At 41.4% G+C, this 24,079-nt stretch overlaps 2 protein-coding genes across 2 annotated transcripts in view; one reads left to right on the top strand and one right to left on the bottom strand.

Moving 5' to 3' along the window:
• Window positions 1-18,601, top strand: part of LOC118391774 (uncharacterized) — a 71,842-nt gene extending 53,241 nt beyond the window's left edge. Inside the window, exons 11-23 of the mRNA XM_052457559.1 lie at window positions 3,351-3,386; window positions 3,545-3,666; window positions 4,140-4,269; window positions 7,781-7,926; window positions 8,299-8,425; window positions 8,935-8,967; window positions 9,089-9,198; window positions 9,516-9,642; window positions 10,030-10,157; window positions 10,354-10,477; window positions 16,377-16,535; window positions 17,094-17,253; window positions 17,613-18,601. Of these exons, the coding sequence (XP_052313519.1) occupies window positions 3,351-3,386; window positions 3,545-3,666; window positions 4,140-4,269; window positions 7,781-7,926; window positions 8,299-8,425; window positions 8,935-8,967; window positions 9,089-9,198; window positions 9,516-9,642; window positions 10,030-10,157; window positions 10,354-10,477; window positions 16,377-16,535; window positions 17,094-17,253; window positions 17,613-17,701 (1,491 nt within the window). The 3' untranslated portion in view covers window positions 17,702-18,601. The remainder of the gene's footprint in view (window positions 1-3,350; window positions 3,387-3,544; window positions 3,667-4,139; window positions 4,270-7,780; window positions 7,927-8,298; window positions 8,426-8,934; window positions 8,968-9,088; window positions 9,199-9,515; window positions 9,643-10,029; window positions 10,158-10,353; window positions 10,478-16,376; window positions 16,536-17,093; window positions 17,254-17,612) is intronic.
• Window positions 18,602-20,042: 1,441 nt separating this feature from the next.
• On the bottom strand, window positions 20,043-23,918 carry LOC118391076 (B-cell CLL/lymphoma 7 protein family member B-A-like). The gene is made up of 6 exons (XM_035782070.2): window positions 23,573-23,918; window positions 23,068-23,143; window positions 22,866-22,971; window positions 22,610-22,774; window positions 22,407-22,483; window positions 20,043-22,214 (listed from the first exon to the last, which is right to left on the bottom strand). Exons 1-6 carry the CDS (start codon window positions 23,662-23,664, stop codon window positions 22,110-22,112), a joined length of 621 nt encoding a protein of 206 aa, XP_035637963.1. The 5' UTR covers window positions 23,665-23,918; the 3' UTR covers window positions 20,043-22,109.
• Window positions 23,919-24,079: the final 161 nt, after the last annotated feature.

The following is a 24,079-nucleotide window of genomic DNA, read 5'->3' as shown; positions in this document are numbered from 1 at the left end:
TGGTGAAGTTATTAATTACACTTTGGATGATGTATCTATATGCCCAGTCACTGCAACGGTACAGGCATCCTTCCTAACTCAGTTGCTGCAGAGGAAGGCAAACATCCAGGGATTTTAACATGAGGCCAAGGATGACTTTAAAACAGTTTGCAATGAACACGAGGGGAGACAGGGAGCTGGTTTCAAGCGCAGGGCGCAGCAGGTGTTTATTGCAAAGGACCACAGGAGGAGGCAAGTAGCTGGGTCCAGGGGCAGGCAGAAGGTCATACACAGGGGGTCCAAAAGGGCAACAGTACAGGCAGGGAAAAGGCTAGTAACGTAGTCCAGGAGATCAGGCAATAGGTACAGTTGAAGTTTACATACACTTAGGTTGGAGTCATTAACTTGTTTTTTAACCACTCCACAAATGTCTTGTTAATGGCTGCAGGGGCAGTATTGAGTAGCTTGGATGAAAAGGTGCCCAGAGAAAACTGCCTGCTCCTCAGTCCCAGTTGCTAATATTAGCATATTATTATTATTATTGGATAGAAAACACTCTGAAGTTTCTAAAACTGTTTGAATGATGTCTGTGAGTATAACAGAACTCATATGGCAGGCAAAAACCTGAGAAGAGATCCAAACAGGAAGTGGGAAATCTGAGGTTGGTCGATTTTCAACCCAGCCCCTATTGAATACACAGTGGGATATTGGTAATGTTGCAATTGGCTCAGAACAGGGAAGCACGGCTGGGCCTTGGATGTACACCGAGAGCAAACATTAATAATATGCATGTCAATCTCTCCTGGCTCAAAGTGGAGGAGAGATTGACTTCATCACTACTTGTATTTGTGAGAGGTATTGACATGCTTAATGCACCAAGCTGTCTGTTTGAACTACTGGCACACGGCTCAGACACCCATGCATACCCCACAAGACATGCCACCAGACATACCCCAAGTCCAGAACAGACTATGGGAGGCATACAGTACTACATAGAGCCATTCATACATGGAACTCAATTCCACATCAAGTAACTGATGCAAGCAGTAGAATCAGATTTTTCAAAATTGATAAAAATACACCTTATGTAACAGCGGGGACTGTGAAGAGACACAAGCACAGGCACATGCATACACACACAATAACATACGCACTATACACACACGGACACATGGATTTTGTGTTGTAGATATGTGGTAGAGTAGTGGCCTGAGGGCACACACTTAATGTTTTGTGAAATATTTTGTGAATGTATTGTAATGTTTTTAAAATTGTATAAACTGCCTTAAGGCAGCAGCTAATTGGGATCCATAATAAATACAAATATACACTGGAGTTGCTTGCCAAGACGACATTGAATGTTTCTGAGTCACCTAGTTACAGTTTTGACTTAAATCCTCTTGAAAAAAATCTATGGCAAGACTTGAAAATGGCTATTTAGCAATGATCAACAACCAATTTGGCACAGCATGAAGAATGTTTTTAAGAATAATTTGCAAATATTGTACAATCCAGGTGTGGAAAGCTCTTAGAGACTTACCCAGAAGGACTGTAAAGCTGTAATCACTGCCAAAGGAGATTCTAACATGTATTGACTCATGGGGTGTAAATACTTATGTAAATTAGGTCTCTGAATTTAATTTTCAATACATTTGCAATCATTGCTGAAAACATGTTTTCACTTTGTCAGTATGGGCTATTCTGTGTAGATTGGTGAGATAATTTTTTTTGAATCAATTTTGAATTCAGGCTGTAACACAACAAAATGTGGATTACGTCAAGGGGGTATGATTACTTTCTGTAGGCACTTGCAAAGGTATTCAGACCCTTTGGATTTCATCACATTCTATTGTGTTACAAAGTGGGATTAAAATTGATTTGTCAACAATCTACTCAAAATATTATGTCATAGTGGAAGAAAAATTATAATATTTTTTAAAGATTAATAAACATCAAATAACTAACATATATTGGTTGCATAAGTATTCAGCTCCCTGATTCAATACGTGGTAGAAACACATTTTACATCTATTACGGCTGTGAGTCTCTTGGGTAAGTGTATGCCTATTATTCTTTTCAAAATTCTTCAAGCTCTGTAAAGATGTTTGGGATTATTGCTAGACAGCAATTTCCATGTCTTGCCATAGATCTTCAAGCAGATCTAAGTCAACTGTAACATGTCCACTCAGGAACATTCACTGTCTTCTTGGTAAGAAACTCCAGTGTATATTTGACCTTGTGTTGTGGGTTATTGTCCTGCTGAAAGGTGAATTTCTCTCTTAGTCTCTTGTGTAAAGTAGACTGAATAAGTTTTTATTCTAGGATTTTTCCTGTTCTTAGTTCCATCCCATTTATTTTTATCCTGAAAAACTCTCCAGTATTTGCCGATGTCAAGCAAACTCTTACCATTATGCAGCCACCGCCATGCTTGAAAATAAAGAAGCAGTTACTCAGTCATGTGTTGTGTGGGATTTGCCCCAAACATAAGGCTTTGCATTTAGGATGAAAATTGTAATCCTTCGTTTTTTTTGTAGTATTACTGTAGTTCCTTCTTGCATACAAGATGCATGTTTTGGAATATTTGTATTCTGTATATTTGTATTCTTCTTTTCACTGTAATTTAAGTCATTATTGTGGAGTCACTACCATGTTGTAAATCCATCCTCAGTGTTCTCCCATCATGAACTCTGTAGCTGTTTTAAAATCACCAATGGCCTCATCGTATCATCTCTGAGCAGTTTCATTCCTGTCCTGCAGCCCAATTCTGAATAACGACTGTATCTTTGATTTGTCTGGGGGGTTTAATACATAATCCACCGCATAATTATTAACTTGACAATGCTTCAAAGATATTCAATATCTGATTTGTTATTGTTACCCATCTACCAATCACTGCCCTTATTTATTAGGGTTTCGAAAAGCTCCCTGGTCTTTGTAGTTGAATCTGTTTGAAATTCAATACTTGACTGGAGGGACTTACAGATGTTGTATGTATGGGGGACAGAGGAAGGGTTAGTCATTCAAAAACAATTTCAACCCCTAATACTTCACACAGAGTGAGTCCATTTAACTTATTATTTGATTTGTTAAGCCACATTTTCCTCCTGAGCTAATTTAGCCGTGCCTAAACAAAGGGCTGAATAGTTATGCAACGACTATATTTTAGTTAAAAATGTTGAGTATTTTTTCAACATGAGCATTTTGTGTAGATTGTTGACAAAAAAAAATTGTAAATCAATTTTAATCCCACTGTAACACAATAAAATGTGAATAAATCCAAGGGGTCCGAATACTTTTCAAAGGCACTGTATATGACTGAGCATTGTTCTCATCAAGGTTAGGTTTCATTGTGTTCTGTGTCTCTCTGATAGAGTGGACTCAGAGTGAGGAGACCTCTGGATCCTAAGGTAAGCAAGACATTATCGATAGTGAAAGTACATCATAAACCCCTATACCCTGCAGTTAAATAATCACATCACTTTGCCCGATGATGACGATGAATTATAATGATCATTGAAGTAAATTCATTCAAAAGTACCTGAGATATAGTTTTGGGTTTTAATAGCTGTTGGTGTTCGAGCAGCCCCACTTCCAGGGGCGGAGCGGAGAGCTGGGAGGCCACACCCCCAGTCTGGGAGCTGTGGCTGGGCTGAAGGGGGCATTGTCGCTACGGGTCATTGGTGGAGTGTGAGTCCAAGCTACATACTTGATTTAAGGTTTTTATAAGGTGTGTCTTTCTGCTGAAAACAGTTTCACAATCTGCTGGTCATGTGATTACTCTGAAAAGCTACCTCTCCTGTAGTTTACTGTCATATAGAGCAAATATAGCTCACCTCCCTGTGCAAACATGAGCCACGCAGAACTGGAGGTAAGTGTGCGTTCATATGGAAGTGTGCGCGTGTGCATGCTTTGGTGTGTTACAGGGAGGGATAACATTTCAATTGTAACATCTCAAAAACCCCAAACATCACGATCAACCAAACAATAAAGATATCACTGTTTTTTGTCCAAGGCATTCCTTTGCAGTAACTCAAGTGGAATATCCACCTCTAAGACACTGTTATCAGCATCACTGTATCATTGACACCCAGGCTCCTATTCAAGCTGTGTGCGTGGAAGTATTTAGCTGTGGTTTGACCTGTGACCTCTGTGTTTGACAGATGGGTGGGCTACACTGGAGAGGACTACACAGGGTGGCAGTATTTACTGGAGGAGGGAGAATACAGTGACTGCGCAGATCTGGTTGGAGCCGATCACCCTCTGCTGCTCTCCTTCCGCTTCTTACAGGCAGTAAGTTACAGGGTTTTAATGATATGGTTATTTACAGTTTAACATGTATTCAGTATATGTGGCCTATGTGGGAATGTGTACCTGTGCAAAGCTAATCCTGGAAGCCGATGCTTGATTTGAAAGAATGAGGGAAGTCAATTAAATAATATATAATATAATATATAATAATATATATATATATATATATATAATTAAATGTGTTGGGCAGGGTTTCCGTTAGGAAAATGTGGCTCCGGACATTTGACCGGAAGCATTTTAATTTACCGGACATTTAAGAAATTTACCGAACCCATATATCTAACCTCAATAGGGCTTCCACCCACTGTGCTCGGAATGACAGAAATCACATTTAGTTTATGGTAATTCATCTTAACAGAACATGCAACTCCAGGATGCAACAGTGTGCGTCCTTACCAAATTTAGAATAACTGTCTGCGTTTACTTTTCCTCAGACAACAAGAGGAGTAATGAACAGTAAAATCAGTAGTAAATGTCAATCTACTATCCACCATAGTAGAAAAGCTTACCTATTCTATTGGTCAGCTTGTCGTTCTGTGTGAGGAAATCAATAGCCTATTCAAAACAGACTCTGGGACAGTTGTGGGATGATAGAGCCCAAATTCCTACAGGTCTACAGGCTACATCCTGAAAAAATCAATAAAGCAATGAGGCTCATGAAACAGATCAGAACGTTTAGCTTAAAATGTTGATAAAATGTTATTTATTCACATGATAAGGGCAGCAATGCACACAAGGCAGTAGACTACGCTCTAAATGTTTGTTCCATAATGCAATTAGCAGGAAAACACTGTTGTCAAAAGCGCATTGCACATGCAAGCTGTTTCACGAGACGGAGATGAAAATATCCTTTAGAAATGTTTAGAGAGGGGAGATCTAAAGACAACTTGCCTGGGTTGTTAATATGATTGTGATTGTACCTTTGGCTGCTGGGCAATGAGAGACAGTTGATTTTGAAAACCAATAGAACATGAGAGAAATAGGAAACTGGTTTCAATGGGTGGAGGAGATTAATCATAAAATAATTGCCTGCACGTTTGGTAGCATTTTGGCTATGTTACTTTGAAGCAAGGTAAGATATGGCTCATAATATTTACTAAAAGATTCAGTTTCAAACAATGAAGTATATGTTTTCTAAATGCATACTGCCTCCAGCTCGTTACAAAGTGGTGTGTGACGTACTGAAGCCTGCCTAGTTGCCTATGCACTTGACTGGCAAATAGAAAATGTGCTTCAATGAATGAATGAATTACATTTTAGTGTCAAATTCATTGATAATTCCTCCAGTGTTCTGTGTGCACCACATTAAGACTGAAAATGTAGTCAATACATAATAGTAAATATGGTTATCCAAGCAATAGTTATGTCCCTAGAACAGTAAAAATAATTTGACCAAAATATATATTTAAGTGATAATGCCAGAGAAGCCGGTGTTTGGAGGATATATTGGCACGGGCTTTGTTAGGCCTGAGAAGAAGTCGAGGGCCAGCATATTATATGCATATTCTAGATTCTGAGCCTGAGAAATAGGCCGTTTAATTTGGGTACGTTTTTCATCCAAACATCAAAATAGTGCCCCCTACACTCAACAAGTTAATTGGATTTTTGTACAACTCTCCACAGTCAGACTATTGGAAAAGGTCAGACATTTTAGTTGCCCAGGCTCCCCCTATGGAGAGAACCCATTGAAAAACTTTGCTGGCTATTATGGCAATTGACATATCCATGTAATGAATAGTCAGGGAGAAAAAGGTGTAGATTTATGTGCCAAGCTCATCAGGTGTTTACAGGAAGGCAATGGTCATACACAGGTAGGAAACAGGCAGGTGAGTCAAAACTAGGACTGAAGGCTATAACTGGTTCTCACAATCGACTAGGAAAATGATTAGTACAGTCAAAACAAACAATACCTCACAAAGGCACACACAGAATGAACTGAACTAAATAAGGAGCTGATGAGACCAGGTGAGTAACTAACACAGGTGAAATCAATGAACAAAAATGAAAGACAGGGTTACGTTCAGCAAGGTTTACTAAGAAAATAAATATAGAACCTTACAATCCAACAGTGTATTCCAAGGTCTCACCATACACACCTTCCATCTCACCTCACAGGGTTCCCAGCCCATGTCCCCAGTTATTGCCAGTATAGGTGCAAACTTGTGCATACCTAAAAAAAATAGTGTAATGCTCTGTTATGGACGTTTTTGAGATACTTAGCACCCCACACTCCTGCTGAATAGTCCAGAACAGGACATACGTCTGATGCAGTTTGGAATAAGTAGAATAACCAATATCTTTGAGTGTTTTTGGTTTTCCTATAACTCCCCCAAGAGCTCTACTTGCTGAGTCGGCCAGGGTATAGAAAGGTCATGTGTTCATAAAAATAAAAAACTGTTGAGAAATAAAAAATAGTAGCTCTTTTTTTAAACGTGTTTCACTCTAGCAGCAACCAACAGCTGTTTGATGAGCTGAATCAGCTGCTCTAGTGCTACAATGACTGGTATTTAAATAAATGAATAGGCCAAAATGCATTATTTCGCAATGGGATTATCATTTTCTGGGGACAATTGGCTGGTGCCAATTTTTTTAATCAGCTTTTCATTTATTTCTTTTTCAGCTTTTGGCTATTACCGGCTAAAGGAAACCCTGGTGTTGGGGGTTGTGAATGTGCCTGTGTGTGTGTGTGTGTGTGTGTGTGTGTGTGTGTGTGTGTGTGTGTGTGTGTGTGTGTGTGTGTGTGTGTGTGTGTGTGTGTGTGTGTGTGTGTGTGTGTGTGTGTGTGTGTGTGTGTGTGTGTGTGTGTGTGTGTGTGTGTGTGTGTGTGTGTGTGTTTTCCAACCCTCAATGTCATAGGCATTTGTCTGAAACCAGGCCAAATTCTTTAAATTGGCCATTTGTGTGTCCCAGTTTGTCAGGCATCAAACCTCTAGTCCACTCACTTTCAATCACCTCACCACTGAACGGTGGCTAAGTGTCTATTTTAGCCTCCAAGTATCAGTCAGAAGCGCTAGCTAGTAGAAGCACTCTTACAGCTAACTCCTGGCTAGGATAGGCAAGGCTGTGCTCCTAATGGGATTAAACAGGTAGAGCTAATTGCTTGCTGTTTTATCATATGGCAGGTTAATTAGCATTCCGGTTCCCTCTACTCGTGCCCTGTGGCTGTTAGCGGTACCACTCTTTTGATCAACTCTACACCGACGTGTAGTCGCCAGCAGCCATTTTGTAAAGCTCCCACTATGTGTTTACAGAGGGGTTCACAATGAACTACCTAAGCTAAATGCAGCAGCTATGTAAATGCAGTTTGTAGAGTTTTTCAGTTTGAGGCTACTTGAACATGAACAGTTGCGTATGTTTATATACATTTAACCAGCCCACATTTCTTCATATTAACTCTGTTTAAACACGAGGCTATGTCAGTGTAAAAGTTGTTGCAGCTACTTTATAAAGCAGTTTTACTCGTTGAGCTCTTCTGCATGTTTCCCATTGCCAGGACTTCATAGAGCCCTCAGTGTCACTGCAGGAGGAAACTGGCTGTCCTGGAGACGAGGGGGGGGACATTTTGGATCTGGACATCCCTGATCTGGAGAAAGCTGGAGCCACAGAGAAGACCACTGCCATCTCTGTGAAGAGTGGAGTGTGAGTATCAATCAGGTGACCAAGGTTGAGGTCAATTCAGGAAATGCATTGAAATTATGTTTTCGTCTTGAATTTAAATGGAATTGACCCCGATCCTGCAGATTGTTGTTGTGAAGTTGTTAGGTTAGATTACTCGTTGGTTATTACTGCATTGTCGGAACTAGAAGCACAAGCATTTCGCTACACTTGCATTAACATCTGCTAACCATGTGTATGTGACAAATACAATTTGATTTGATTTGAGAATACAATAACATCTCAATCAATGTGCATCCCAACAATCTAAAGTTCACATAGTTTCATATGACTTTTGTCATTCACTACTCACTGTGCCTCTGGTGCTGATGGTCTCTGGGCTTTGCTGGGTTTCAGATGGGTGGCGTATAGCGAGCGATGCTTCAGCGGAGAGCAGTGCATACTGGAGAAAGGCAAACATCCTGCCACTCTGCACTGGGGTGGCAACTATGGAGCAGCTAAGTCTATCAGACCCATACGATTGGTGAGCTCTGTTTCATAACCTATTAGAGGAATAGATCTACATATTTGTATTTGTACAAATAGGAGTGTCATAAGAGTGACAAAGGAATGACATATGCGGATGATATCCCTCCTATGTCTCTCCAATGTAGCTCTGTGGCACAATGAAAAATATACACTGAGTGTACAAAACATTAGGAACACCTTCCTAATATTGAGTTGCACCCCTTTTTGCTCTCAGAACAGCCTCAATTCGTCGGAGCATGGACTCTACAAGGTGTCCAAAGCATTTCCATAGGGATGCAGGCTCATGTTGACTTCAATGCTTCCCACAGTTGTCAAGTTGGCTGGATGTCCTTTAGGTGGTGGACCATTCTTGATACACACGGGAAACTGTTGAGCATGAAAAACCCAGCAGCGTTGCAGTTCTTGACACACTCAAAACATGCTTTGTACATTCAGTGTATGCTATAGATGTTGGAAAATATGACTTGGAAAATATGTCAAGAAGTCTTTTTAAAATTATTGCAGGAACTTTGTGGCACCGGAGAACCAAAGGTCTTGGTATGTATATGGAATTCCACCACATTATTTTCACCTGTCAAAAGACTAGTGAAAGGGGCATTTTTTTTGTAATTAGTTTCAGCTGTGAAGTGTGTACTGAGTTGTGCTTTTGTGTCTCCAGCTGCGGGCCTACAGCCAGCCCCACTACGGGGGAGTGAGTGAGGAGTACGAGGGGGAGGCAGGACACTGTGGATCTCCCTCCCCCATGTCCTTCAGAGTCATCAGGGGAAAGTGAGTACTAGAGGACTACCTACCATTGTACTATTGGATCTGTACTGATCCAAGAGGTGGAGTTATGTCCCCTCTTACTATGTAAAACGCTTTGAGCACTGTAAAAGTGCTATATTAATCCAATAAATTATTATTATGGGTCAATGCAAATTTGAACTTCACAATTTCCCTTATAGGTTGTTGCTTATTAAGGCTTGTCAGTAGCCTGCTGTAGGCATGCCACAATGTATCTTTCACTGTAGTTGCCATATGAACATGTGTCTGTGATGCTTATTTATGTCTAAATCACACTTACTGCTCTTCCTGCCCCTTTCCAGCTGGCTGCTCTTTGATGAGGATGGTTACTATGGAAACCAGTATGTCCTGGGAGAGGGTCTTTATCCTGACCTCATTTCCTGTGGCTGTGTGGACACTTCTGTCAAATCACTGAGGCCCATTCCCTATGTGAGTGTACCTGGCATGACCCCAGCCCATTTACTGCTAGCTTTAGGTAGCACAACAAGCTAGATGAAACACGTGAGCACACATGCAGTTTAACCATATTATATGCCATGATAAATAGATTAAGGTAGATTCCGTTCATCCACCATTGCAGTTCATTGCAGTGCCATTAATGACAACCTATTCCCCATAATGCACTACCTTTGACGAGACACAAGTCTTAGTACTGCTGGCCAAAAGCAGTGGACTGCTATACGAATATGTCTTTTTTGTATTTTGCCCTAATATAGTTCAATACAGGCACTTTGTAAAAGGATAGAACGTACGTACAGTACATCCAATGGCGTTCTCATCTAAGATGGCTACTCTCCCTCCCTGTTGTGTCTATAGAGTTTCTCCGACCCGTCCATCAGCCTGTTCTCCCTGGATTACTTAGAGGGCCCGAAGATGGTTGCCGTAACACCCACAGAGCACATGAAGGACTTCTTCACTCAGTCTCTGCGGGTTGACAGTGGACTGTGAGTAGAGAGAGCCTGCCATCTCCTATGTCACTAAACAGCCAACATTACTGCCAGACACTATACAGTACATAGAGAAGGAACACAGTTTCCTGTGTCATGTTCAGTAAGAAAACAAGTGAAACAGGGAGGTACTACCCAAACCTGTTTCAAGACGTTTCTCTACGTTGTGCACAAATAAATGTGTCTTTGGCAGGTGGGTGGTGTATGAATATAGTCACTATAAGGGCCGTCAGATGCTGCTGCAGCCAGGGGAGCTTCCTGTGTGGGGAGAGCACAGCGGCTGGGACACCATTGCCTCCTTACGGCCCCTCAAACAGGTACAATACACACACAAAACTGACATTTGAGTCACTCTCATCAAAGTGTCCTTTGGTACTGCATAAGATTCAACTGACTAGTTTAAGCCCGGGTGTACACTACACGATTTTGGCCCCGATTTAGCTGTCCCAGACAAGTTTTTGAGATCAGAAACAAAAATCCCCATGTCGTTGTCTACTCGGGGAGCACGGCCGTCACCGACGCTCATTTAATGTGAGCGGGTCAAAGACGCAATCTTAGGGCTATCGATCTCATCTTTGAGCAGAGTCCCAGACGTCCCGATATTACGTCCCTGCAATGCTCTTGCTGTGTGAGATGTGCAACGGCACATCAGAGAAGGCAATGAGATGATGTTGTTTCGCATCACCCAGAATGTGTAGACTCTGGAGCAGGAGCAATGACTACTACTAGTATGTGTTTGTATTTGCCTTTAACCAATGCAAAGTGTCAAATCGTAACAACTCTGGTGTTCACAAGCGATGTTATCCAATTCAAAATGTTGGCTAGATATTTCAACTCTGTATGGCAAGCGAGAATATCTGACTGAATATTTATGAGGCTGCTTTGAGCCACAGCTCGTAGCTATGTTAAATCTAATCACATTGTTTTAGCGAGACAGAGAATCCTCACGACCATGTCTTGAAGTGTGTGACCCCGTCTGTGCCACATCGTTTAGTGCACCACTATGTTGGCAACACAAAATAAACTACCTGCAAGACTGTTGTTTAATGCGAGAGGCTCAGTGATGTCAGGATTTTGAAAATCGTGTAGTGTCCAACTGGCTTTTCCTGTATATTCACATTTCATTGGGGGTTATGCATGTGTCTGGTGGGGATGTAGTGTAAGTGTGTTAGGGGGTTGTGTGACTGGCACGGTATTATTATTTTATCTGTGTATGTGCATGCATGCTTGGGTGTGTGTTTTTAGAAGAGAGAGAGTATTGTACTCTTCTGCATGTAGGGTTGTTGTTGAATTATAGCATGCAGTCAACACACAGAAGCTCCATGCTTGGGACTTTGAGCCTGAAGCCTGCTGGGTCCTGATAAAACCCACTTCCCAGAAAGTTATTTATACCCTTTGAGAGACAGACAAGGCTCAGCACTGGTGTGTGTGTGTGTGTGTGTGTGTGTGTGTGTGTGTGTGTGTGTGTGTGTGTGTGTGTGTGTGTGTGTGTGTGTGTGTGTGTGTGTGTGTGTGTGTGTGTGTGTGTGTGTGTGTGTGTGTGTGTGTGTGTGTGTGTGTGTGTGTGTGTGTGGCGGAGCACTACTCTCACCCTGTTTGTAGACAAGACAGACAGGATGTGAAAGGGGTCGTGGTGATTTACACCCGTTTCTCACTCACTGATTTGACTGAAGCCATATGCAGCTATATAAATTCTTGCACATATTCCATGATGTGGCATGGGTCACGTTTCCCATTGACCTCTATGAGTGCAGCACTCTCGTCTGTGCAGTATAACATGATACTAATGTGTCTGTTTCAAAATAGCTCGGTATACGGTATGACCGCCCAAGCCTAGTGCTATGTTACTGATGATTCAGTACCACAGTGCCTACAGAAAGTATTCATACCTCTTGACTTATTCCACATTTTGTTGTGTTAGTCTGAATTCAAAATGTATTAAATAGATGTTTTTCCTCACCAATCTACATACAATACCCCATAATGGCAAAGTGAAAACATGTTTTTAGAATTTTTTGCAAATGTATTGACAATGCAATACATAAATATTTAATTTACGTAAGTTTTCACACCCCCTGAGTCAACACGTTATAATCGCCTTTGGGAGCGATTACAGCTGTGAGTCTTTCTGGGTAAGTCTCTTAAAAGCTTTGCACACCTGGATTGTACAATATTTGCACATTTATTCTTTTTAAAATTATTCAAGCTCTGTCAAGTTGGTTGTTAATCATTGCTAGACAGTAATTTCTTTATTTTTTATCCTGAAAAACTCCCCAGTTTTTAGCGATTACAAGCAAACTTATAACATGATGCAGCCACATCAAAGCTTGAAAATATGGAGTGGTACTCAGTAATATGTTGTATTGGATTTTCCCCAAGCATAACACTTTGTATTCAGGGCAAAAAGTGAATACCTATACCACGTTTTTAGCAGTATTACTTAAGTGACTTGTTACAAACAGGATGCATGTTTTGGAATATTTCGATTCTGTACAGGCTTCCTTCTTTTCACTCTGTCAATTAGCTTAGTATTGTGGAGTAACTACAATGTTGTTAATCCATCTTCATCTCCTATCACAGTCATTAAACTGTTTTAAAGTCACAATTGGCCTCATGGTGAAATCCCTGTTTCCTTCCTCTCCGGCAACTGAGTTAGGAAGGACGACTGTACCTTTGTGGCGACTGAGTGTATTTGATACACCATCCAACGTGTAGTTAATGACTTCACCATGCTCAAAGCGGTAGTCAATTTCTGCTTCTTTTTTTTACCAATCTACCATTAGGTGTCCTTCTTTGCGATGCATTGGAAAACCTCCCTGGTCTGTGGTTGAATCTGTGTTTGAAATTCACAGCTCGACTGAGGGACCTTACAGATAATGTATGTGTGTATCAAGGCACAAGGCGATACCCAAATGCAGACACAGGAGGCAGATGGTTGGAGTCTTACAATGTTTATTAATTCGAAGGGGTAGGCAAGAGAATGCTCGTGGACAGCGAAAAAGGTCAAAACCAGATCAGAGTCCAGAAGGTATAGAGTGGCAGACAGGCTCGTGGTCAAGGCAGGCAGAATAGTCAGGCAGGCGGGTACAAAGTCCAGAGACAGGCAAGGGTCAAAACCGGGAGGACCAGAAAAAGAAAAAGGAGAATGCAAAAAGCAGGAGAACGGGAAAACCGCTGGTTGACTTGGAAACATACAAGACGAACTGGCACAGAGAGACAGGAAACACAGGGATAAATACACTGTCACAGAGAGACAGGAAACACAGGGATAAGTACACTGGGAAAACAAGCAACACCCGGAGGGGGTGGAGACAATAACGAGGACAGGTGAAACTGATCAGGGTGTGACAGTGTGGGGTACAGAGATGATTGATATCGTCATTCAAAAATTACACTAAACACAATCATTGCACACAGAGTGAGTCCATGCAACTTATTATCTGACTTAAGCAAATTTTTACTCCTGAACTTATTTAGGCTTGACATAACAAAGAGGTTGAATACGTATTGACTCAAGACATTTCAGCTTTTTGTTTTTAATTCATTTGTAAAAATTTCGAAAAACATAGTTCGTCTTTGACATTATGGGGTATTTTTGTGTAGGCCAGTGACGCAATATCTCAATGTAATACATTTTAAATTCAGCCTGTAGGACAATAAAGTGTGGAAAAAGTCAAGGGTGAGAATACTTTCTGAAAGCACTGTACATAGAGTTCTAGACTGGCTTACGTTAGTTAGCCTGACGTTTTATATAGTAGGGTTTCTTACATTACACAACCCTTAGAGAAACTACCAGATAATAGGAAAGCCCCTGTAATTATTTAATTGTTGCAAAAGTATGTATTGTCAACAAAAATATAAATGCAACATGTAACAATTTCATTGATTTTACTGAGTTGCAGTTCATATGAGGAAATTAGTCAATTGAAATAAATTAATTAGGCCCTAATCTATAAATTTCACACAACTGGGAATGCAGTTATGCATCTGTTGGTCAAAGATAACTTTTTTTTAAATGGGCCTCAGGATCGGTATTTTTGTTCATTCAAATTGCACAAAAATGGGGGGTGGCACACAATGCAAATGGTCCGGGTAGCCATTTGATTACCTGTTCAGGGGTCTTATGGCTTGGGGGTAAAAACTGTTGAGAAGCTTTTTTTGTCCTAGACTTGGCCCTCCGGTATCACTTGCCATGCGGTAGTAGAGAGAACAGTCTATGACTGGGGTGGCTGGGGTCTTTAACAATTTTTAGGGCCTTCCTCTGACACCGCCTGGTGTAGAGGTTCTGGATGGGAGGCAGCTTAGTTTAGTGATGTACTGGGCCGTACCCACTACCCTCTGTAGTGCCTTGCGGTCGGAGGCCAAGCAATTGCTGTACCAGGCAGTAATGCAACCAGTTGCAGCTGTAGAGCCTTTTGAGGATCTCAGGACCCATGCCAAATCTTTTTAGTTTCCTGAGGGGGAATAGGCTTTGTCATGCCCTCTTCACGATTGTCTTGGTGCGTTTGGACCATTCTAGTTTGTTGGTGATGTGGACACCAAGGAACTTGAAGCTCTCAACCTGCTCCACTACAGCCCCATCAATGAGAATGGGGGCGGAACACCTACGTGAGATTGCTATTCATTGACTACTCGGTCCTCCTTTTCCTGTAGTCCACAATCATCTCCCATAGTCTTGGTTACGTTGAGGGATAGGTTGTTTTTCTGGCACCACCCGGCCAGGTCTCTGACCTCCTCCCTATAGGCTGTCTCATCGTTGTCGGTGATCAGGCCCACCACTGTTGTGTCGTCTGCAAACTTAATGATGGTGTTGGAGTCGTGCCTGGCCATGCAGTCGTGGGTGAGCAGGGAGTACAGAGGGGACTGAGGGGCTCCAGTGTTGAGGATCAGCATGGCAGATGTGTTGCTACCTACTCTCACCACCTGGGGGCGGCCCGTCAGGAAGTCCAGGATCCAGTTGCAGAGGGAGGTGTTTAGTCCCAGGATCCTTAGCTTAGTGATGAGCTTTGAGGGTACTATGGTGTTGAACGCTGAGCTGTAGTCAATGAATAGCAATCTCACGTAGGTGTTCCTTTTGTCCAGGTGGGAAAGGGCAGTGTGGAGTGCAATAGAGATTGCATCATCTGTGGATCTGTTTGGGCGGTATACAAATTGGAGTGGGTCTAGGGTTCCTGGGACAATGGTATTGATGTGAGCCATGGCCAGCCTTTCAAAGCACTTCATGGCTATGGACGTGAGTGCTACGGGTCTTTAGTCATTTAGGCAGGTTGCCGAGTGTTCTTGGGCACAGGGACTATGGTGGTCTGCTTGAAACATGTTGGTATTACAGACTCAATCAGGGACATGTTGAAAATGTCAGTGAAGACACCTGCCAGTTGGTCAGCACATGCCTGGAGCACACGTCCTGGTAATCCGTCTGGCCCCACAGCCTTGTGTATGTTGACCTGTTTAAAGGTCATACTCACGCCGGCTACGGAGAGCGTGATCACACTGTCGTCTGGAACAGCTGATGCTCTCATGCATGCCTCAATGTTGCTTGCCTCGAAGTGAGCATAGAAGTGATTTAGCTCATCTGGTAGGCTCGAGTCACTGGGCAGCTCACGGCTGTGCTTCCCTTTGTAGTCTGTAATAGTTTGCAAGCCCTGCCATATAAGACGAGCGTCGGAGCCGGTGTAGTATGAATCAATCTTAGCCCTGTATTGACACTTTGCCTGTTTGATGGTTCGTAACAGGGCATAGCTGGATTTCTTGTAAGCTTCCGAGTTAGAGTCCTGCACCTTGAAAGCGGCAGCTCTGCCCTTTAGCTCAGTGCGAATGTTGCCTGTAATCCATGGCTTCTGGTTGGGGTATGTACGTACAGTCACTGTGGGGACGACGTCTTGGCAAAAGAGAAACGCTCACTAATAGGGATGTAAACAAATAGGTTTTTGTGCGTATGGAACATTTCTGGGATCTTTTATTTCAGCTCATGGAACATGAAACCTCACTTTACATGTTGCGTTCGTATTTTTTGTTCAGTGCAATTGGAATACAATACAACTGGTTAACACTGCACACCCGGTATTCTGTAACCACCTATGTTATTTTAAGTTACTTAAATGTTTTTCCCTTTTGTGAAAAATGTATTTTCCCCGCAGCAATGTCTAGGGTCTATATAACGTTCTGTGAAAGTTGATAACCCTCATTCAGTTTGTACTGTGTGTGGTCTCCCTCCAGCCCAGGCTTTATGTAGAGGTAAGGAACCGTGCTCTGGGTTCAGTGCTGACCTCTGAGATTGGCCAGGACGACTTGTCCCTGGCCAGAGTGTCCCTGTCCCCGGCCTGCTCTCTGGACACCCAGCGCTGGCTCTTCACCGGAGGGCTGCTCTGCTGCAAGGTGTGTGTGTGTGTGTGTGTGTGTGTGTGTGTGTGTGTGTGTGTGTGTGTGTGTGTGTGTGTGTGTGTGTGTGTGTGTGTGTGTGTGTGTGGTCAAGTTTTGTCAACCTTTAAGCAAAACTAACATGGGAATATTCTAGGAAATATGCAAATAAAAGTGAAATCAGTCATCTATAATATGGATTGACTGTTTCCTCCAAGCGGGGGTCTGCAGCCAGCCAGTTTGTCATGGTGTCTCCCAACTGTACATTAGCTGCTGCTAATTATAGTAATTAAGTGGGTGGTTACATTTGTCATATTTCACACATGTACAAGCACATGTGTGAATTGGACATTTTGTTTTTGTTTGCCTAACCCACTCCCTCTGAGAGTGGGGTCAGAGCCAGGGATCAGCCATTATTGACGGAGACCCTGGAGCAATTCAGGTTAAGTGCCTTGCTCAAGAACACATAGACAGATTTTTTTACCTAGTCTGCTCTGGGATTTTAACCAGCAACCTTTCGGTTACTGGTCCAGCGTACAGTATCTGTGATATTGACCTGTTGTGTGTTGCCTGTAGGCTAGTAAGGCGTGTCTGTCAGTGATCGGAGGGAAGGCCACAGTGGGGGCCAGAGTGGCCCTGTGGGCGGAGCATGGACGCACACACCAGAGATGGAGCCTGAACCACAACGGAACCATCTCTTCCCATCTCAACCACAAACTAGTACTGGACTTCAGAGGTGAGACAATAGAGATCCACTATAATTTATGGTCATTGATAAACACTGACATAGTGCAGATCAGGTTGCTGTTGTGTACTGTTGCTGAACTCAACTACCGTATGCTATACATAGTGGGGGATCTATTTTGAGATCATAACAACCATTCGGGGAGTCGTCTCAGAAAGAGCTAGATATCATATTGTATAGAATTTGTTTTTGGGGGAACCATCATGAAATGCTGTTTGTTTTCCAGTTCTTCTGGAAAGAAGAAAATCTTTAGAAAAAAAACATGAACATAACTTATTTTCAGTTGTCTATTAGACACAGTAGAAGAAAGATTGTCCCCTAAAAGGAACCATTTGTGTCATGTCTTTCAGGTAGAACAAGTTTCGAGAGGGACCACCTGGTTGTCAATGAATTCACTGCTGATCAGGCCACACAGTTCTGGGACATCGAGTTGGTCTAGAAGAAAACTCCTGCCAAAGCCATGAGGCATCCCAGTGCAGTATGGGAGATGTTTGTTGTGGTTTTTGTTTCTATCCTGGCAGAGCACTTCTCCCAGCCATCTGGCCAACGTGTCCATGACAAATGAGCAAGAAGCATCGCGTTCAATTCCTGTGTCTTTTTTTGCTTGATCTCAGGACCCAGAAACCATTGCAGCGGCGCTGACACACAGAGTAACGATACAGAATCCAATCGTTTTTCTCTACTTGAACATGTCAGTGTGGCACTTAATTCTAAAGCTAATGTGTAGACAGTTAAGAACTGACAGGGGAATTTAAAGCCAAAACTACAGGATCAAGGCAGTTGAGCAATCACATAAAGGTTATGATAACTACCACTACTACACCATTGAAATAGAATAGAAGTCAGTCAGCCAGTCTTTAACCTAATGGGCTTACTGCTCTGTCTGAGGCAATATAATGTAGCTTCTTAGCTTCTATTTCTGATATCTTTTCTCAAGCACATTTGCACTACCAAGATTTTCACGTGAAATGCGGCCAACATCTTGTTTCTCTCGATGATGTCAAGGAATTTGTTGCTGTTAGCTACCCTCGTCCTTAAAATATCATGTCACCACTAACTGCCACTAGCCCAAAGTAAAATAGTCACCGGCCCTCTACAAATGTGTTCAGCGGGAGTGTTTTAAAAGAGCGTCTGGTTATTTCACTGGAGCAAAAGGTGCAGAACCTTAATATATATGTATGATATTCAGGAATAGATGTAATCAAATATTTCTTAAAGAATTGATGTCCATAAAGATAAGATGACAGTGTACAGTTGAGGCTAGCTGATGATTAATAATGAAGATGTTTATGTTTTTAAATCTGTGAATAATATTAAAGGTTAATGTCATATCTGTTCACTGGCTGTAAGTTGTTATTCCAAGGTTCTGACAACAACAGCTGATTGGGAGTAAGCGATTGACAGGTAATTGCATTCAGTACATTTTCACAGGATACACTCAGAAATGCAAGATTTTTAAAGTAATTAAATTATCTTAATTCTGATTGTACCAAAGGTCCATAGTTCCAAATGTTTTTTTGCAAATCATACAGAACACCACATTTGTGGTGCATTACGTACGCCTAACTGTGCCCTTGCTGCATACATCTTTTGTGCCCTTTTTTTGAATCACACATTCCAAGCATGAACAATGATTTCTGTAAATGTTTGCCTGCAGTGGCAGTGCATAGTATACACACAGGCTATTCATGTTTCTGATGGAGACCGATCGTTTGCCAGTGTGAGTCAGTAGTCCGGTTTGCCTGGATGACTAACGGTAACTTCCACAGTAGTCAGAATACAGTACAGACGTTTGCCTGGGCTGATCCAACTGTATTCCTCATTGTCCTCACATCGGACACTGCTGAACAATAGCAGGCCTTGTAATGGAAAAATACTGTCACTGTATAACAGACCAACCATGTGCCATCTAACTGAAAGGTTTGTTTATTTAATAAATTGTGTACACACAGGCACATTTATCATGATCAACTTTGAGACGTGGCACCAGTTGAAATGTCACATTATTAGATTTACAGTAATATTTGATCTGTAAGCCTGGAGATTCCATTGTCATTTGTAATGTGTGATAACATCATGTTCTAAAATATCTAACTCCCACGCACTTGTTTTTTCGTGACCGATGAAAACAGCCTTCATGCAAGATTTGGTTCTGCGTCGCCAAGATTACACACACATAAACACATGTACCAGTAATTAAACAATATTTAAATAAATTAAGCACGAGCTCCAAAGTGACAGGGCAAGGAAGACTGTCAAATGCTAGAATTGGCTGATTGCTGGGTTTGCACTCCTCTAGCTCCATCTATTGGCAAGATCTGTTTCTGGCCTACTTCACACTGGTTGAACAATTTTTTTAAGGAACATGATATAACACCCATTCACTAAAATACTTAAAAGGCCAATCAGCTATTGAAACAATAATGCCTTTTCCCCGCTGCTGTTTTGGTTAAAAAAAAAACTCCGGGATGGAGAAATGTAACCACTCAAATTCATAGAAAGAGCTATGGATTCTAGGACATCCAAATGATTGTTTTAACCATGGTCTGGAGGCTATACAGTGTTATACATTGTTTACAAACATTGGAATTGATAAATAGTATATTTTGGGGTTCAACAGTTAAACTAAGCATTTGTTATATTCAAGAATCAATGGGTACATATCAATTTATACATCAAAGAAATTATGTAACTGCTGATTGACCCTTTAAACTATGGAAAATATTTTCCCAAAAAGATTCAAACAAAATAACATGCACAAAAGACTTCCAAATCCATACTCCTTTATAAAATCATTTTTACTTGGAAAATTACAATAAAATACAAAGTACAAACTCTTCTCCAAACTACCTTCTTGAAAAATAAAATAATGCATTAGCAGAATAAGCCTACCATCTCCAAATGAATCTGCAAGGTGGTCATTAAAATGTGGATACAGAAGTCATCACATTGTAAATGCCTTCCTTTTAGTGGCCCATTCAACATACTGGCATCCCTGCAAATAATCATGTCTTATCAGACTGACAGTACTATGAAATAATAAGACTGAAAATTGTAATTGTTATAAATTGGTAATAACTAGTGACATCATGGGAGTTACCTTTTTGCCTCCCATATTTAACAGCATTTCTTTCATAAATGGCAAACCATTGAATGTGTCCCAGTTGCCAAATGTGTGCAATTGTTTTAGATTGTCAGAGAAAAAAATATATTTTATATAATAAATATAATTGGTTACTATTTAAGTATTATAGTCACTCCCAAATAACATCACATTTTCAGTGTACACGCTAACCTGATAAAATAATTTCACTCAAGTAAAACATGACATAAAACAATATCTGAGAAATACAAGTGCTTCCTTGGGTTACTAGGGACAATAGCTCAAGACATACCATTTTAGACTGAGGAAAACAATGGGTGTTAATTTGACAAATGAACCCTAACTTAAATAACTACTAAGTCAACATCTTTAAGAGATAAATTACGAAACATATGGACCGAGTCATTTCAATTAACTCTTCATTCAGTGAATGTGATGTTCATACCAAAAACAGCACATACAGTACTAGATTTAGGCACCGAGTGTGTTTGATTTTCTCAAAAGTGTGTCCCGGATGGACGGAGTTGATACTACATTTAGAAATTGGCAGTGCTGATTGTCAATTTTATCTTTCACTGTTGCTGTGACAAAGATCCTGACAGCTAGCATTGAGTAACAAGTGTCAATGGCACAATATGAAACTGCACTCACAATAAAGCCAATCCTACTTGAACCATTCAACACTAACCATAGCTGAATTCATCTATTACTTCATAAATGGCCCATCATTGTTTTGCATTCAAATAGATTATGCGAAAAGTTACATTTTGGAGACAGAAGACGGTATTTCCCAAATCCAAGAAAATAAAAGGACAGACATCTAACCTACCCGACTGCACTACTTCGGGAGAGTGCTGTAGTAGATTCAAAGATTTGTATAACTAAACCAAGATAGACCACAGCCTGTCATTTCCAATAGGAACAAATGAGTCATAGTGGGAAGAACAAGCAAGGAGGTAGGCAGAGCCAAGCACAAGCTAGCAAGATCCTATTATCCCGTTCTAGCAAACAACTGCTAATTTATTTTAGGGAACGCCTACTCTGTGAAGTGCGCGTGTGAAATTTAATTTGCCTTTGCACTACTAAACAATGCCATTTTTTACAACTTTGGCAAAGATTAAAGTCTACAAAACGTAGTCAACTCTGTTCATAACAGATTCTAGTTTCGGGAACAGAAAATTGTAATTGAGATCAAATGTTTCATTGATGAGAAAATATGCAGAATGTCAGCCAAAATCCATCTTGTTGCATGTTCTCCCACTGCTGGCCACTCGGCTTCCTCTCACTACCATATTGGGTAGTGAGTGGAAACGCCAAATGGTTGCGTCACAGTTATACATCCGGTGAAATATCTGTCTCCTTGTTCTATCTGTGGTAGGGTGCTTTGATTTTGTATTTGGCTGTTAATCCATTCAAAACAAAATAGGCTAAACTAAACTACATATTCATAAATCCTTTGAGGGAGAAACTTAATTCAATATACCATCATACCAAGTATGGTGGTCCTTAAAATGGTGTCTATTGCAGTCATCGGAGGATAGACTGGTGGTCGTGCAACTCGCTGACTAAAAGCTAAGCAGGGCCGGGTTCAAATCAATTCAAATTCAGGAAGTTTGTTGAGAGTTCAATTCGTGAACCAGAAGTGTCCTCATTGAAAACGATAATTTTTCCAAATCACAAAACGAGATTCAACAAAATGCCTTAAGTGAATTGGGCCCGACCCGGATGCTAACTGCAGTGTGTGTTAGGTCGTCATGGAGGAGCTCATCATGGGGGAGCTCTGCAGGACTGAGTTCTGCTCAAAACACACTCTCTTCAGTGGTGGCGCTCCAGAACACTCCTCTTCCTCCTGTGTGGGGAAATACAGTCAGGTTTGTTTGAATCCATGTTTTATCAGTTTAATGTATGCTGTTCTGAGTATATTGTTGGACAACCTATGAGTCTGTTGTGGTGTATTAAACAGTCTTGAAAGTAAATAGTTTGAGTGACAAAGCTGTGGTGTCAAAGTGGAATGATCATTGAGATGTTAGATGTGCTTTACCTGAGCAGTGAGGGGCAACAGGTCCTCTTTAATCAGCAAAGGAGGTTCGTCAGCCAATTCACTTGGCAATGACGAATCTGAAAACCAAAAATGTATATTTACTTAACCTCTAAATAATATAAAGATATATTTGATCTTATTGAAATCAGAAAAATTGAATAAGTGTGCACATGTGCATCTGTCGGTCTGTCAGCCTATCTCACCCTCCATGATCTCCTGGCCCAGAGTGGGGGGCTGGGAGTCGTCTGTGCGGAAGTCACACAGATTCTTCGGGCTAAGAGGTTCACTGAGCTGGGGGCTGGAGTTACTGCTGCTGTTCACTTTGGGCTGGTACACATCAGACAAGGAGCTCTGGTTACTGTTCTCATCTGGAGAGGAAGAGAGTTCAGGAAATGGAGAAAGCTCAAGGCCAAGATATGGTGAGGTCATATGTCACTCAAAACTGTTTTACATCCTTACCATGAAAATCCAGAAGACTTGAGTGTGGGTTTTCTGAGGCTGGATCTGTGGAGAAGCAATTCAGCTCCCTGACTGCCCCAACCGGGACTGCCTTACTCTTCTCCTTCTACAAGAAGATAAATCAAATTCAAACACTGCATTTTTAGGTAGCAACACATTAGAAACTGACATAGCTAGCTTATTGAATAAGAAAATAACTTGCTTCCTTTGTATCCACCACTGGCACCCATTTGAATATCCTCAAAGATGTGTCCCCGACAGTCACCCATTTCTTCTCCCTGTAGAAAACAATGTGATTGCGCTCCATTACATTCAAATGGTTCAAGGGTCAAGTGCACCTGTTTAAATATCCCTTCCATAGAGTGAGATGCTATTAGTGAAAGCTGCTACAAATGAGCAAGGATACACCTCACTGGCTATGGTTGGCTAGCATCTTATTGATTACTACATGACTGTCACTGCATACTTGCTTCCTAGTCTGTCTGTCCATTCATATTAGCTAACTAGGTTTACTCAAATCCTACTTTTGAGTCCGCCTCTTGATGAAAAGCCACTTGTCTTGAGGGAGAAAGCTTCACAATGATTCTCATTGGTTGTGCTCTCGGTCTTTCACTGTCATTTTGTCTCAAACCACGCCTCCCTGTCGCTGAACTTTGTATATGCAATCTTTTATGATCTTTCACACAAATAAACAGTGTTGTGCTTACCATCTTCTGACCCTCTCAATGACCGCCATGACCTTCTTCATGTCATCTTTAGCACGGCTTCGTGTCTCAGCGCGAACCGAGCGTCCAGACATGTTTGTGCTTGGTTTTAGTTTGATTTGCCTCCGACAGACTGTTAAACGACAGACAGAAGGGGTAACCCAGACACGTCACAGTGGCTATAAAGCTGAAGCATCCGTTTAAAACGTTTTCTCACCACCAAATATGGTAGTGAGAGGAAGTCCAGTAGCGGGTAGTGGGAAAGTATGGAACTAGGTGAAACTGAGCCGTCATTCTGCTAATTTTCTCATCGATGAAACATCTGATCTCAAAATATTTTTCTGTTCCCAAAACTACAATCTGTTACGAACATAGTGCACGAATTTGTAGACTTGACACTTGCGTTGTTTAGGAGTTCAAGGTCGAATTGAGTTTGCGCACTTCACTAAATATGCAAATATAAACTACAATGCACCAATAGGATCTCGCTAGCTAGTGTTTGGCTTTGCC

The sequence above is a fragment of the Oncorhynchus keta genome, chromosome 12, assembly GCF_023373465.1.
Source record: "Oncorhynchus keta strain PuntledgeMale-10-30-2019 chromosome 12, Oket_V2, whole genome shotgun sequence".
Lineage (NCBI taxonomy): Eukaryota > Metazoa > Chordata > Actinopteri > Salmoniformes > Salmonidae > Oncorhynchus > Oncorhynchus keta.
This window is presented reverse-complemented; position numbering and strand designations above follow the sequence as displayed.

Coding starts and splice junctions, on each gene's coding strand:
- LOC118391076 (XM_035782070.2), bottom strand. CDS start 23,664: ATGTCTGGACGCTCGGTTCGCGCTGAGACACGAAGCCGTGCTAAAGAT. Junction 22,972..23,067: donor CAGTGGTGGATACAAAGGAA/GCAAGTTATTTT, acceptor ATCTTCTTGTAG/AAGGAGAAGAGTAAGGCAGT. Junction 22,215..22,406: donor TGTTGCCCCTCACTGCTCAG/GTAAAGCACATC, acceptor TTCCCCACACAG/GAGGAAGAGGAGTGTTCTGG.